This window comes from Gracilinanus agilis, chromosome 1 (genome assembly GCF_016433145.1).
Source record: "Gracilinanus agilis isolate LMUSP501 chromosome 1, AgileGrace, whole genome shotgun sequence".
NCBI classification, from domain to species: domain Eukaryota; kingdom Metazoa; phylum Chordata; class Mammalia; order Didelphimorphia; family Didelphidae; genus Gracilinanus; species Gracilinanus agilis.
In genome coordinates, this window is record NC_058130.1 from 499,734,395 (window position 1) to 499,750,056 (window position 15,662).

Below are 15,662 nucleotides of genomic sequence, written 5' to 3' on the forward strand. Positions count from 1 at the left end.
ATTGCAAAGTTTCCCTTTGAAAATGCTTCTATTTATGATGCCTGATAAATGCTGTTACTTTGGTTGGATAAATATTGTCACCAAGAAGAGAATTATCATTTAGAGAGATAAATGCTCAAAGTCATATAATTTTTAAAATCTTTAATAGTCCATTTGGCAACGAAGCCATCTTGCAACAAAACCTGTTCTATCTGTCTAGCTATCTATATTTGGTTTTGAATTCTTAACCAAATCTTTTACACAACTTTTAAAAAGTATCCATAATAAAACTGCATGTGGATCACCAGCTGCAAATATAACCTGTCAATAGCAAGTAAATGTCAATATAGATGTTAAAAAGGAGGTAGTTCAGTAGAATATACACTCGTATACATCTATGAAAGCCATTTTCCTGAATAGTCATAAGATTGTAAATATGGAGAGAGAACTTATAAATCATCTAGTTCATTTTCTTCAGTTTATAGGTGTGTAAATTGAAGCAAGGAGATTAAATGATCTGTCCAAAGTGACTGTTGGGATTGAAACAGGAACTATGACTCTAAATTTCCTTCCTTTTTCACTTAATACTGTTTCAAAGTATACTACATTTTTGTGGTAACAAATACAATTTCAAATGCACCAGCAGACCTCTTTATGTAAAAATAAATCCTTATGCAAAGCAAAGAATCAGTTTGTAACATAATTAATCATTACCTAACATAGCAATTCTCTAGCTCTGGATCTAGGCATTAGAGCTAACCTTATGTTAGTTTTTTAATGTACAAATACAGCAGCAAATAAGGCTAATTTTCCTTTTATTATTCCCATGCTTAAGGTATGTGTGGGGAAGAAAGAAAAGAGACATGAGAAGGAAGGGAACAGCAAGAAAGAGAAACAGAGAGAGGTGGGGAGACAGACAGACAGAGAAAGACAGAGAGACAGAGACAGAAACAGAGACAGACAGACAGGAAGACAGAGACAGAATCACATCTACTCTGTTTCCTTTCCATTACCTAACTTATCTCTCTTGTCTAAGCATCCATCTCTTCTTGGCCCTAGTTTAAAAGAAGGTTAATTTAATTCAATAATGCTGTTGGGATAATAACAAAACAATAACATTTATGCAATATTTTAGGGTTTGTAAAATGCTCCATTTTTCTCACATGATTCTCACAATAATTTTGTGAGATAGTTGCTACCATTATCTCCATATAACAAATGAAGAAATGGAGATTGAGACAAACTCAATGACTTGTCCAGGGCTATGCAGTAAGTGTTTGAAGCAAGATTTGAATTCAGGGTTAATTGACTTCTAGTCTAACTGTGCTACCACTACCATTGTGCCACCTAGCTGAATAATAATTACAACTGAACTCTTCTATCATTATCAACCCAGTTTCATATGACACATAACTATGAATAGAATATATGTTAAAATATAGGGGATAAATAAGAAAAATATTTAAAATTTCTAGGCACAGCTATCTTTGGATTTAACAGATCTCATTGATTTCTCTGTCCCCCACCTAAGCCAAGCAAATATTTTGTTGAGTTGCTTCATTTTAATTCTACTATCATTTTCATTTCATCTGATATTCTAGTGTGAATACTATAAGCCTGGAACAAACTGATGAATTTCATTCAGAGACTGACTTCCAACAGGGCAAGCATCTGTATATTTTACATAGCCTGGGTTTTTCAAGATATAAAAAACTTCAAAAGTACAAGGATAAATTCAATACTAAAATAATACCATCTTTGGAAGCAATATTACTGTGGATATACAACTAATATCAACCAAGATATTTAAGAAGCTAATAGAAATCCACAAAACATAAGAGTAATTTTTCAATGGATGAAAAGATGTGAACAGCACAAGAATATTCTAAATAATTGAAGAAATGAAAATTAAAAGAACACTGAGGTTTTGTCCCACACACAATAGATTTGACAAAGACGGCAGATTGAAAATGATAAATACTGAGGGGATATAGCAACAGAGGCATATTAATGCATTTGTGAAAGAACAGTGATTTCATCCAACTATTCTGGAAAATAATTTGGAATTATATCAGAAAAGTCACTAGTCACATACCTTTACACCCACCTCACCATGCTATTAATCTTATCCCAACAAGGTCAACATCCAAAAAAAGCTTACATATTCCAAAATATTTATAAAACACTTTTGTGTTAAAAACCAGGAAACAAAGTGGTAGATAATTGCTCACAAAGTAGCTGGATAACGTATATTATAGCAGAATGGTGTAGAGCCATAAGAAATGAACATGAAATTGAAGAAACTTAGACATACTTTTATGAGCTGATTCAAAGCAAAGAAAGAAAAATCAAAACAAATTATACACCTACAAAAGTCACATACAAGAAAACACTGAAATACATCATAACTTTGAACAATGCAGTGGCCAATTTTATCTTCAGTTGACTAATGAGAAAGTATGACTACTTCTTAGTAGAAAGATGGTATTATTCTCCAAGTGCAGGATGAGGAACATGTTGTCAGAAAAGGACAATGCATTGATGTATTTTACTTAACTCTACTTCACTGTTACAGGGGAAGTATTGTATGGCCAAAGAAATAAATAATAAAGCAATATTAAAATACACTATAATTATATACAATCAAAACAATACAGCTTTTATGAGAGTTTATTGGAAGACAGAAACTCAAACAAGCAATCCAATTATTTCCAAAATGTGTTATTAAAATTATAGTGCCAGGGGCAGCTGGGTAGCTCAGTGGAGTGAGAGTCAGGCCTAGAGACAGGAGGTCCTAGGTTCAAACCCGGCCTCAGCCACTTCCCAGCTGTGTGACCCTGGGCAAGTCACTTGCCCACCCTTACCAATCTTCCACCTATGAAACAATACACCGAAGTGCAGGGGTTTAAAAAAAAATTATAGTGCCTTGTACCATTTCTACATTTCAATGAAGACATAAATTATTGACCACAAATTACATGGGGAAAAATGCAAAGAACAATATGGTACAATAATCTGAAGCTTTTCTGAGACAGTACTGTTTAAGTTTCTGAAGCATTTAGGTTAAAGTTCCCATAGCAAATAAAAGAGTAGTCATAGGATTATTGATTTTTAGCTGGAAGGATCTTTAGAAGCCAATTGCTTCAAACCTCTTTACTTCACAGAAGAAGAAACTAAGGCCCAGAGAGGTTGTACCTGCTCAAGGTCATACAGTGAAAGAATTTCAGCTTAGGTCCTCTGCTGCCAAATTTAGCATTCTTAAATAGTAAAGGCCAATTATATAATTTGAATGGCTTATTTAAAGTTTAGAGATATTTAGAGATAAGTAAACAGGGCCAAGTTTTTCTTGTAATTATATTGTGTTAAAGAATCTACCACATAATTATCAATCCTATTTTCAAAGTGCTGGGCCCTTCATATCTTTTTTTTAACAAAGTTTAAAAAAATCCAGTAAGCTGTTAAGCATACTGAAGTAATTTAAAATCTTTGCAAGACATAATTATTTTTTCCTGGTTGTCTAACATCTCATTAGCAAACTATTAGATCAGGCTAAATTTATATTACGGACAACTCTAAGCCCCAACTTGCTTTATTTTCCCCTTGCAAATGTTAGAGAAACAGAAATGCTAAAACATCTTAAGCTATGAAAGTAAATGTAATTCAGCCGAAAGAATAGAAAACAGAAGTATAATGCTAAGGAGGTAAGATACAGAGGCTGACAAATTTGTAGGTATTTAAAAAGGAAATCTAAGCTCAATTATTCCTAAATGTAGAAGCTATAAAAAATGCAAAATTTCTCCTTAATATTTTCTTTTCAAGATTTTTTAATCAGCTACATCAATAGGACAAATGTTAATGTTACCTTTCGTTGGTATCACCTATCATGAAAATTTAAATCAAATATTGGTTAACAAAACTTCAGATCTTTCTCACACTTTTATATTTATTCTGAATAGATTCCAAGTAGTTTTTTTTTATACTCTTAATTAAATGAATAATTCAGAGTTTCCCTTTTCCACATTAAAATACATCCTTGAAAATTAGAGATATGGCAAAAATTAGAAATAGAAATAGAAAATAGAAACTTTTGTAATTTAAAGAGCCTTCATCAGTTACTAAGATGAGGAAAAATTGCCTTAATTTTTTAAAATTGATTTTAATTCATTGTCATGCTACTTAATGTTATAATTATTATATTATTACCGTTATTGTTGTTGTTCTTATACACCAGGTCTGGAGTCAGGAAATCTAATATTTTTTAGTTCAAATCTGACCTTCAACACATATTAGCTATGTGATCCAGGGTAGGTCATTTAACCCTGTTTGCATTAGTTTCCTCATCTATAAAATGGGTAAGATAATGAAATAGAAAACTACTCCAGTATCTTTACCAAGAAAATGACAACTATGGTCACAAAGAATCAAATACAACTGAAAACTACTGAACATTGCAAGAGATAATTACATGCTTCCTGCAGGCCTAGAAAACTTCTAAATATAGGTATTTCTTAATCTGTTAATTCAACTCACCCACCTGGAATAGAGTGGTTTACATTTGAAACTCTAGAGTCACTAAATAAATGGCCAGTCATCCCTGTCAAGGGCTCCCTTAAATGAGTTTGATACCTGTGTGTGTGTTGGAGGGGAGAGGGGTTGTTTTGATTTTATTTTACATAAATAAAGAATGACAAATTTAAGTCCAGAAACAGAACCTGCCTCAGGCAGGAAAGGACTGGGGCCAAGAAATTAACAAAGAGGAAGTAAAATTCCATGCAAATTTAGAAGAAAGATAGTAAAAGCACCATTTCAAAAGTTATGTTACAAAATGAAAGAAACATTAAACAAGAAGACAACGTTTTACTGTGCCAGGTCAGAATGACCTGTGTATACAAGATTAAAAGAAAAATATATGTCTCCATCCCAAAAAAGATATTACAGAGCTGAAAGCAGAGAGAGATCACACAGGGGCCCATAACTCAGGATGACAAGTGTAGTTTTGACAGAGTAGAATTAAAAGCTAGTGATCACAAAGTCAAAGAAAAGTATTAAGGATATAACTGACATAGTCTCTCTTTATAAACCAAACCTTCACAGAATGAAATATTGATGCCCTTTCAAGATGTACAAGTACATAGGTTCTTGAAGAATAAGATAAGTTAGAAGAGTACCAACCATCCCAGAAAAGTTTGTGGAGTATGGACAGGTCTACTACTAACATGGCAATCCATGAAACAAAATTGAAATACAAAATAGTACTTAGTGCTCTACAGACCCATTCTGAATAGAAATGGAAATAGAGAGATTAAAAGGGTGCTAAGAATAATGGCTTTAGATTTGCCATAAAAATGAATTTAACTGTTTAAACCCCAAATGTGAGCTCCCTATCTAATGACCACTAAGTACATATACTATTGTACAACTGAATTTTATCAATATTGACAATCTTTGTCTAAATAAACATGGAAGATGGAAGGAAATTGCCACTAAATGGAAGGTTGGTTCAAAGATTATTCTTGGATAGGAAAAAAAGCAGTTGGTAAAGTTGGCTTTATTATGTGACCAAAAGACAAAAGAAACAACATTTCATAGGTTATCTCATTTTGTAGTGCTCATGAGCATAAGAAAAAAATATAAGCATACATAATCATATAAATATGTATATGATAAAGGCAACTTTAGCTCATGTGGAGCATCTAATTCTCTGGCACTTGAACAAAGACTTGCCAAATTAAAGCAACATATTACTACTTGGTGCCTTAAATACAAAATTGGTCATAAAATATGCGAAAAACATGCATCAAAAATATCTCAGGATTAAGAAACAAAAGGGGACAGAGCTTTTTAAAATATATCAAAAATAAATATATGAGAAGGCATGGTATGAAATGAAATCAAATTCAATATGGCTTATTCTAATAATCTATTGACACTAAAATGAGAAGAGACATTGATACAGATGATTACTATATTCAACAAAAATTTGACCAATGTAAACCAATTACCAAAAAACAAGTTAAAATGGCCTACAAATTATCTCAGCTAGCAAACAGCTGAGCCCCTTGGTGACTTGAGAGATATAGGAGCGAAGGGCACAATATGTTTACAAGATGAATTCGTTTTAATAATGCTATAGAAGAAGATAGCAAAAATTATGAGCAATATCAACTCAAGAAATAGCAAAAAGGGGAGATAGAAGCTAGTTTTCGAAAGTTTGGTGTGAATAGAAAGAATTTAAAATTTAAAATTTTTAATTAAAAAAAGTTTGATGTGAGACTCAATAAGCCAGATAATTCCCAAAACATTTAAAATTGAATTTACAAAGAATTTAACAACAATAAAACAGAAAACATCAGCCATGAACTTAATTTGCATATAATCTAATTATCCAAAATGCTGCCCAAGGAGAAGAAAATGTCACTATAGAAAAGTAAGATAGGAAGAATAGTTGGATCCGGTCAAACATACACAGAGGTCAATGCTGAAACTGGTACAATTCTCAGAGGAATATACTAAATTATTGAAAGAAAAGTCAAGAATAGTATAATTATGTACAATTTAGAGTAAATCAAAAAATAATGATACCATCTCTAAAAAATTCTTTACAAGGTATAATTTAATTGGACATTAAGTATCTTTGAGAAAAACATATGAGAGAGTGAGAGATGGAGAAAAAGAAAGAGCGGGAAAGAGAGAGAGAAAAAGAGAGATGTGGGGGAGAGAGAGAGAGAGAAGGAGAGAGAGAGAGAGAAACAGAGAGAGGGAGAGAGAAGAGAGAGGGTGAGACATAGATACATACAGACAGACAGACAGAGGGAGGGAGGAAGAGAGAGACAGAGACAGAGACAGACAGAGAGAGGGGAGGAGAGAGAGAGAGGGAGAGACAGACAGACTGACAGAGAGACAGAGAGAGAGGGAGGGAGAGAGAGACAGACACAGACACAGAGAAAGAGACACAGAGAAAGAGAGGGAGAGAGACAGATGACAGAGAGACAGAGAGAGAGAGGGAGGGAGAGACAGAGTCAGAGACAGAAAGAGACAGAAAGAGAGAGGACAGAGACAGAGAGAGAAAGAGAGAGACAGACAGACAGAGTCAGAGACAGACAGAGAAAGAGTTTGTTTTAAGCATTTTTTTGTTTTTTGTTTTTTTTACAAAGTGCAATCAGGGTTTTCCTTCCAACAAGGTATGCTGTACAGAAAAGAGAAAGGTGTGCAGTGTGTTAAGTGCATCCTATCCATGGGAGGTATGGGTGGGTATACAGTGGGAGGAATAGTAAGTAGCCAACAAATCTTATTTGCACACTGCATAGATGAGAATGATGTATTGTTATATATGCTAGAAAGGTAGGAAAGGGTGAATTTGTGATAAGATTTAAATGTCAAGCAAAGAAGAATAGATGAACCTGGAGTCAACAATGAACCTCTGGAGTTCATTAAGTGAGATGGTGGTAACATCATTAGATGTGGACTTTAGGAAAATCACTTTGACAGCCATGTGGAAGATGGATTAGAGTAATGCTTTGGTGGAAGTTCCTGCAGCAGTTCAGGTGATATTCGATGAGGACCTGTGAGGGGTTGTGTCAAAGGAGAGAGGGAGACCAGTGCATGAAATGTGCCCCCCTCCCCAAAATGACAATATTTAGCAACTGATTAAGTAGAGTTAACTTCTACATGGGGCAGTATGAGGCTATGACTGTGCAAATCTTACCAGAGTGATGATGCTACTTTCTCCTGACTAAGTTGCCAAGAGGAAAAAAAAGATTAAACCAGGTCAAGAAAGGCAATTGTGAATAATTAGTTGCCTGAAGGAATTCTCTCATCCTGCACAGTAATAGAGAATATCACAGCAGGGATGACATAGGAGGAGGCCATAAGCATCTCAAACTAGAGTTTTATATGGAGAATAAAAAAGATTTCAACCTTCCTATTTTATATCACTTATTTCCTCCTTTTAGAATAAATATTATGTATTACTATCACATGATTTTAAAAATTCATTCTCTATTAAAGGAACAACATCCATTAAGATTACATGAAAAATAATTATAAGTATTTATAAAATGATGGTGCTCGTAATGATGTTGATAATGCTGCTATTGCTTGTGCATTTAAATGTAATACTTTTTAAAAGTTGTCAGTTATGTGAGGCACTCATTTGGGTGGAAACTCCTCTCAGAAATTCAAATTGGACATTATTCTGCAACTTATAATGTTACAGAAGTGTCCAGTGACCTGAGAGGTCAAGTGATTTGCCTGTCATAACAGAGGTTATATGTTTCTGAGGCAGGACTTGAGCCTATAAATCTTTCTGATGGCAAAATTAGCTCTTTATCCACTAAGCCATGCTTCATCTTACATAAAGAGAACTTCAAAATTCACAAATTTGTATCCTTATGAAAATCTTAGGCAGCTAGGTGGCATGGTAGATAGAGCACCACGTCTGGAGGCAGAAAGACCTGAGTTCAAATTTGACCTCAGACTTTTACTTTGTGTTCCTGGGCAAGTCACTTAACCCTGTTTGCCTCATTTTCCTCAACTACAAAATGAGCTGATGAAAAAAATGGCAAAACACACTAGTACTTTTGCCAAGAATGCCAAAAATGAGTTTATGAGGGGGCAGATAAGACTGAATAACAGTAAAAATCTCGCAACATAGAATACACACATTTCCACGTCCATTTTTCAGATAAGGAAACAATGATATTTAAAAAGAGTGATTTCTTGGAGATCATAAGCCTAATAAATGGCAAAACCAGAATTTGAATGAAAGGCTTTTGATTTCAAGTCTACAGATCTTTCTAATTTTCTATGCAGCTCCTAAAGCGAAGAAGCATTTTATGGTAAAGTCAAGCAAATAAATAAACTTGTCTTTGTATAATCAGATTCAAAATGGTTCTACTCTTGTCTCATTTAAGAGACTAAACATTCCAAAAGGTAGATTGACGTGTTTTTCCAACAGTGCAACCAATGCAGTTGAGTCAATAGACAACAAGCATCTAATTAGTACTTTTTGTGGGCCAAGCACTATGCCAAGTTGACCAGGGGGGATGGAAGACAGAGTAAAAGAAAGACAGTCTTTGTGCTCAAAGAAATTGTATTCTTAGGGAGAAGACAACAGAACAGAATTCTGGCCTGAAAGACTTAAGTTCAATTCTTGCTTCAGACACTAGTTATCTGATCCTTGACAAGTCATTTAAACCTGCCTGCCTCAGTTTTCTCATCTGTAAAAAATATATATATATATACATATATATATATATATAATAACAGCTTATCCTTCCTAGGATTCCTGTGAAGATCAAAGGAGAAAATGTTTGTAAAGTATTATGCAACGCTTATAGAGCTATGTAAGTTCCAGCTCTTACCATCATCATCAACATGATCATCATCATTATTAGGAACCTGTCAATGAAATTCTAACCTAGGAAGAAGTGTTTTAGTTGAATACTCCTAGGTATACTTTATGTGACTATAGCTAAATTAGTGTGCTTCCTGGATGTCCCAGGATATAAAACAGTGTCATGATTAGAAACCAATCTCTGTAGATTGTATATCGATTCAGAACACCAAAAGCTAACATCATCTACACTGTGCTGTATTTTGTTTATTTCCCAATTACATTTTAATCTGTTTCTAGTTCCAACAAAGTTTAATAGTCCACAAAAGCCCGTGGGTTGGGAATGTGACAGTCTCTTGGAGATGAGCTGTCTGCTTAGCTGTTGCTGATTGTTCAACATAACCTCATGAGACAATTTCCTTTTCCTCAGTGTGGGGAAAAAATTCTACTATAGAGGAAGAAAACTCACATTCACTATCAAATTTATCTTCTAATGTATGTGTTCACATATATCATATTTTTAGAACTTTCAAGCTATACACTATACTATTTTAATTCAATATAAACTGAGAAGCATAGTACCTACCTCTTAAACCGCCTATGTCACATTTCTAAGCTCAAAATCATATATTTGTTTTGCGTTTCAAATATGATAATATTTAAGAAAAAATCTGGATTAATACCCACCTGAGTTTCTGGTTATACTGTTTAACTTTTTCCAATGAAGCAGCATTAATCTGGGCTTGAAATTCTTCCACTGAAACACTGTCTCGATAATAATATCCTTCCATGCTCTCCAGTGCTGTGTGAAAGAGGAATGTTTTTTAGACAACATATTGCTACTCATTTTTTTTCAGAAGATAATCCTTCTCTAACATCTTTTCCCATTCTGTTTAACAGAGAATTGGCTATAAAAAGGCATGAGACAAAATAACTGTAGAGTCCTAAATATGCATATAAATAGTGCATGAATACTTGCAATGAAATTTAATATTGTTTTACCTAATCAGTGATTATCCTTTTACTATTTTGCAAGCACGCAAAAAGAGAAACTTCTATGCCTCTCTCATATTTAAAACTTTCTTTTTAAAATGTTATATTCTTGATCCAACAATTCTGGATTGCAATTTGGAACTATGCCCAAAGGGCTTTAAAAGACTATCTGCCTTTTCATCCAGCCATAGCACTGCTTGGTTTATACTCCAAAGAGATAATAAGGAAAAAGACTTGTACAAAAATATTTATAGCCACACTCTTTATGGTTGCAAAAAATTGGAAAATGAGAGAATGTCCTTCGATTGGGGAATGGCTGAACAAATTGTGGTATCTGTTGATGATGGAATAATACTATTGCACTCAAAGGAATAAAGAACTAGAGGAATTCCATGTGAAATGGAATGATCTCCAGCTATTGATGCAGAGTGAAAGGAGCAGAACCAGGAGAACATTATACACAGAGGCTGATACACTGTGGTAAAATCGAATGCAATGGACTTCTCTATTAGCAGCAATGCAGGAATCCAGAGCAAGGCTGAGGGACTTAAGAGAAAGAAAACTAGCTACATTCAGAGGAAGAACTGTGGGAGGAGAAACACAGAGGAAAAACAACTACTTGAACACATGGGCTGACGGGGATATTATTGGGGCTGAAGGCATAAACAATAACTCTAGTCCAACTATCAATAATATGGAATTAGATCTTAATCAATGATACATGTAAAACCCAGTGGAATTTTGCATTGGCTAAGTGGGGTTAGGGGGGTTAGGGGAGAGGTAAAGAACAGGAAACATGTAACTATGGGAAAATATTCAAAAGAAAAAAAAAGAAAATTTCCAATGCTTAACACAAAAATAAATATAGTGTTATATTCTAAAAGATTAACATAAAAACTAAATATAACTTAGATAGTTGATCCATTGGTGATTTCCCCTTCTTCAATATGTTGTACCCCCTGTTTTATTTTGTTTGGTTGTTTGTTTTTGTGATACCAAATTCTCTTGGTTCTCTTTCCAACTCTAACAGTTCTTTCTCAGTCTGGATTTAACAGACGGTTACTTTGCTACTGGGGGGGAAGTTACTTAAGATGTCCAAGTTTAATAAGTTTCTTCATCTGAAAAACGAGGTGGCGAGTAGACTAGATTGCCTTTAATATTCACTCCACACTTAAATCTATGATCTTATAAACAAGTTTAGACATGAAGTAACCTAAATCATTAAAATTGTCAAAATCAAACACTGATTTTACACTAAATGGTTTTATTCTCTAAGTTTAATGTTATCTTTTACATATGATTCTACCCTATAATTGATTTTATTCTATAGCCTGATAAACTTCAATCTCTTCTTTGTCTCTGAATGAAGAAGTTTGAGTTCAAATGTTGTCTCTCACAAACTAGATTCTAGATTTCAGTTTTCTTTCTGATAATTTTTAATTTAAAACAAACTCCAAGCTAAAGTTTTGACAATGAATACTCTCATAAAGCACTTACTGTAAAGGAATTGTTACAACAGTACCACCTACAAATCATTTTGTGCCAAGGAATATTGAATCTTGTTATTCTTCATGAGTTCAGCTCCTGAGAAAGTCTATGACATTTGAGTATTGTACTTGAGAGCACACAAGCTGTCCTGGTCTCCTCTCTGCTCATCTTTGCCCAATTAAAGGTTGTCTTATCTCATTCACAGGAGCTAGTAATTCTATATCTCTGATCCACTATGAATGACCCTCTAATGCAGTTGGGTTCAATAAATCCATAAAGCAACTCTCTAAGACAAAGACTTGATCCTATATATGTATGTATATATGTATGTCTACTTTCCTTAATGCAACCAATCATGTTGCCTTTATCCCCATGATTTTGCCAACCATAAAACCAATTGCAAATTTTCTTTATCTACAGTGTTCTATTCTTTGTTCTATGCTTATAAATGTGAGTTTCATCTTCAATTCTTTGTCTGTTGACTAAGGCACCTTTATTAGTAGAACTGCACTCTGTTCAGTTTATCTTTTGTTTAATATCATTTGTGACTAATTCAAATAGGAAATTGAAGTAATTGCTAAAAATATTTATGCACCCCCTAAAACTGAAGATGTACTTTTAGCCACTAAGCACTTATAAAAATATGTATATATTTATGTAAACTATGTGAATATATTAATAATTTATAATATTAATTTATAGTTTATAAATATTATGACATATTATATATAATACATTCTATTTTATTGTATCATATTTATTATGTGTCATATATAATGTTATAGTATATGTCAATAATATATGCTATATAAGCTTTGATATCTTAAAACTTCATTAAGATCTTGGAAACACATTCTATAATATTAATCTTTATTAAACATATACATGCATGAATTATAATTTTAATCCTCTTCAAATGTACTTTATGTAACATAAATTACCTTTGATGCAATATGAATCTAAATTTGCTTTATTAAATCTAAATGATCTTTTAAATCCCTAACTGATTTAATCAATTCTCTGAACTATAATATCCCTCATGTCTTGTCACTCTTTCCTAAAAATCACTGGTCTTTTCTGGCTAATAGATGAAACCTCATATATGTTAAAATTGTCTTTTAGAACATGAGTTTCTGGAAAGCAAGAATTGATTTGCTTTTCTGTTGGTATCTTCCAATGTTTAGCACAGTATTTTGCTTACAGGAAGAGTTCAATAAATGCCTTTCTTCCTTTTTTACTTCCTTCTTTTGTCCTGTCAGTTTCTCCTTTAAAAAATTCTCTAAAATATTCCTCCTTCTTTTCTCCAATACTGCCATCATCCTGGTGCAGGATCTAATCTCTACTAAAAGAGTCTTCAAGTCCAAGCTAAAATGCCATGTTCTACAGGAAGCCTTTCTCAACCCCTCTTAATACCTTCCATCCTTTATTTTCTATATATCTTTAGAGAGTCTGTTCACACTCAGTCGTTTACATATTTTCTCACTCATTAGACTGTGAGCTTCTTAAGGGCAGGAACTGGCTTTTGCCTTTATTTGTATCCTGAGCACTTAACATAATACCTGACATGAAATAGGCACTTAATAAATGCTTGGAGATTGACTGAATTCCTTCTTCCAATCACAATAGTAGCTTTGGTAATGTTTTTCATCAGATATTTTTTAAATGATAAAAAAGCACAGAGCAACAAACCATTCACCTATTGAAAAGGAAATTATTGAAGGAAAACTATCCTGACATACTGTGGGTAGTGGTTGATTAATGAGACAATGCTGTAAAGTAAGATCTAGGGAATGGGGAAATAAGATTGGAATGACAAGTAGGAACAAGTCAAGGATACAAACTGCATGCCTCAGAGAAAAGCCAGAGGTTCAGACAGAGCAGTAGGTGAAAACCAGGGCAGCAATCAGAAACCAATAAATATTTACAAAGTCATATATCATGACAGACTAAGGAGTCAAAATAGGTAAGAAGTCAATGTAGTAGAGACAAGACCTTAAACCCTCAGACTTTTGCCTCAAATAAGAGACTCTTTATCCTCTTTCTACCATAACATATTCTATTCACCTCTGCCAGGATGACAAGTGTCCTATGTTATTATGCTGAAGCACATCTAGGCAAATACAAATAAAAATATTATTATATGTTTTTAAACAGCAAGTGTCACATATGATAGACCCAAGAAGATATTCCATTAATTAAGATGCTTAGGAAACATGTGAGAGTTCTGAAGGTTGCAAAAATTTAGTACAATGACAATCATGTCAAAATCAGGGATTTAATTTTCTTCTATGCTACATCCTATTTCTTAGATTATATATTCATTCAACAAACATTTTTTGAGTATGAACTGGATTTGGAGGCATGGAAATTAATCCCAGTTACCTGTGAACAAGTCAAATAACATTCCTATAGGATTCTCAGATTCTTAATATTTAAAAAGTAGGAGGTTGAACTAAATCAGAGTTGAGTTAATCTATTTCTCAAATAAAACAAAACAAAATACAAAATTCCAGATATAAGCTGCCTATAATACTAAGTATTTGCATAATGGAAAATCAGGTATAGTGGTTTCTTCTGTTTACCCCCCTACTTGACTCCTCCTTTGGTATAGAATGATGATCACTGATGAGTGGAACCTTAATTAGTTGCTTTCTCTATACAACCATAACAGGCAAATCCTCTTCCTAATTAATCTAAATTGGTTCTGAGAATCATCCAGAATCTATTCTATTAAATAATTTTGTAGGATGAGACTTTTCACTTTTGCTATCTAAATGAGGCTATTTAGGACTGTTGTTCTACAGGCTTAAGGGGAAAAAAGTAAAAGCAAATAGGCTCCTAGAGTCTAACATCAACTGCCTTGCTCCTTTTTTTTTAATTTTTATTTAGAATATTTTCCATGGTAACATGATACATGATCCCCTTCCCTTTTTCCCCCTCCCAAAGCCAATAAGCAGTTCCACAGGATTATACATGTATCATTGTTCAAAGCCTATTTCCATGTTATTCATATTTGCAGTAGAGTGATCCTTTAACATCAAAACCCTAATTACATCCCTATTGCACTATGTGGTTGATCAAATATTTTTCTAATGCATTTTTAGTTCCACAGTTCTTTCTCTGGATGTGGAGAGTGTTCTTTCTCCAAAGTTCCTCTGGATTGTCCTGCCTGGGTCATTGCATTGCTACTGGTATAAAAGTCCATTACATTTGATTGTGCCATAATGTATCAGTCACTATGTACACTGTTTTCTTGCTCACCTTTTAAGAAAGATATTCAGTAATTATTTAACTGCCCTTACCTGATGATCATCTATATCCCTTGGTTTAACTCTTGATGACAAGAATATAAACCAAAATCCATTCTCAGCCCCAGGTTCCCTTGTTAAAAATTTGTATGCTGCTAGCAGTTTTGACTTTTTTTTCCTGTCCCTTTTGTAAGAAGGAGAGGGGTATTAAAATGAACCTAGTCCATTTTAGTCTGATACCTTAACTAGATGAGAAGACATCTTATTCAATTAATCAAAAGACTTTAGATTTAATAGGAAGTATCAGAAAGATATCTGATGAAGTGAAACGCTTGACCAAGAGGCCACTTTTAATTGGATATGGAATTTCTTTATAGTTGGAATGGCAGGATTTCTAGAACTTGCTTTAAGGAGTCTTTTGAGGATATTGTGTCTAACTGGGAACTACAGATCAATAGTGTTCTAACAAGCACCAAGGACAGATGGGTAAATTTGTGCAAATTCACCATGATTAAGGAAATTTCTGTAGCATCCCATGAATGGGAGAAAGGAGCTTGCAGCAATTGGCATGGTGGGAAGTTATATTTTTGCTCAACACTTGAACTCATTTATTTCTGGAA

General features: G+C 33.6%; 1 protein-coding gene across 1 annotated transcript in view; it reads right to left on the minus strand.

Annotated features, from left to right (window-relative positions):
- PREX2 (phosphatidylinositol-3,4,5-trisphosphate dependent Rac exchange factor 2) overlaps positions 1-15,662 on the minus strand; it is a 519,198-nt gene that overhangs the window by 206,372 nt on the left and 297,164 nt on the right. Inside the window, exon 35 of the mRNA XM_044682545.1 lies at positions 10,001-10,115. Within this exon, the coding sequence (XP_044538480.1) occupies positions 10,001-10,115 (115 nt within the window). The remainder of the gene's footprint in view (positions 1-10,000; positions 10,116-15,662) is intronic.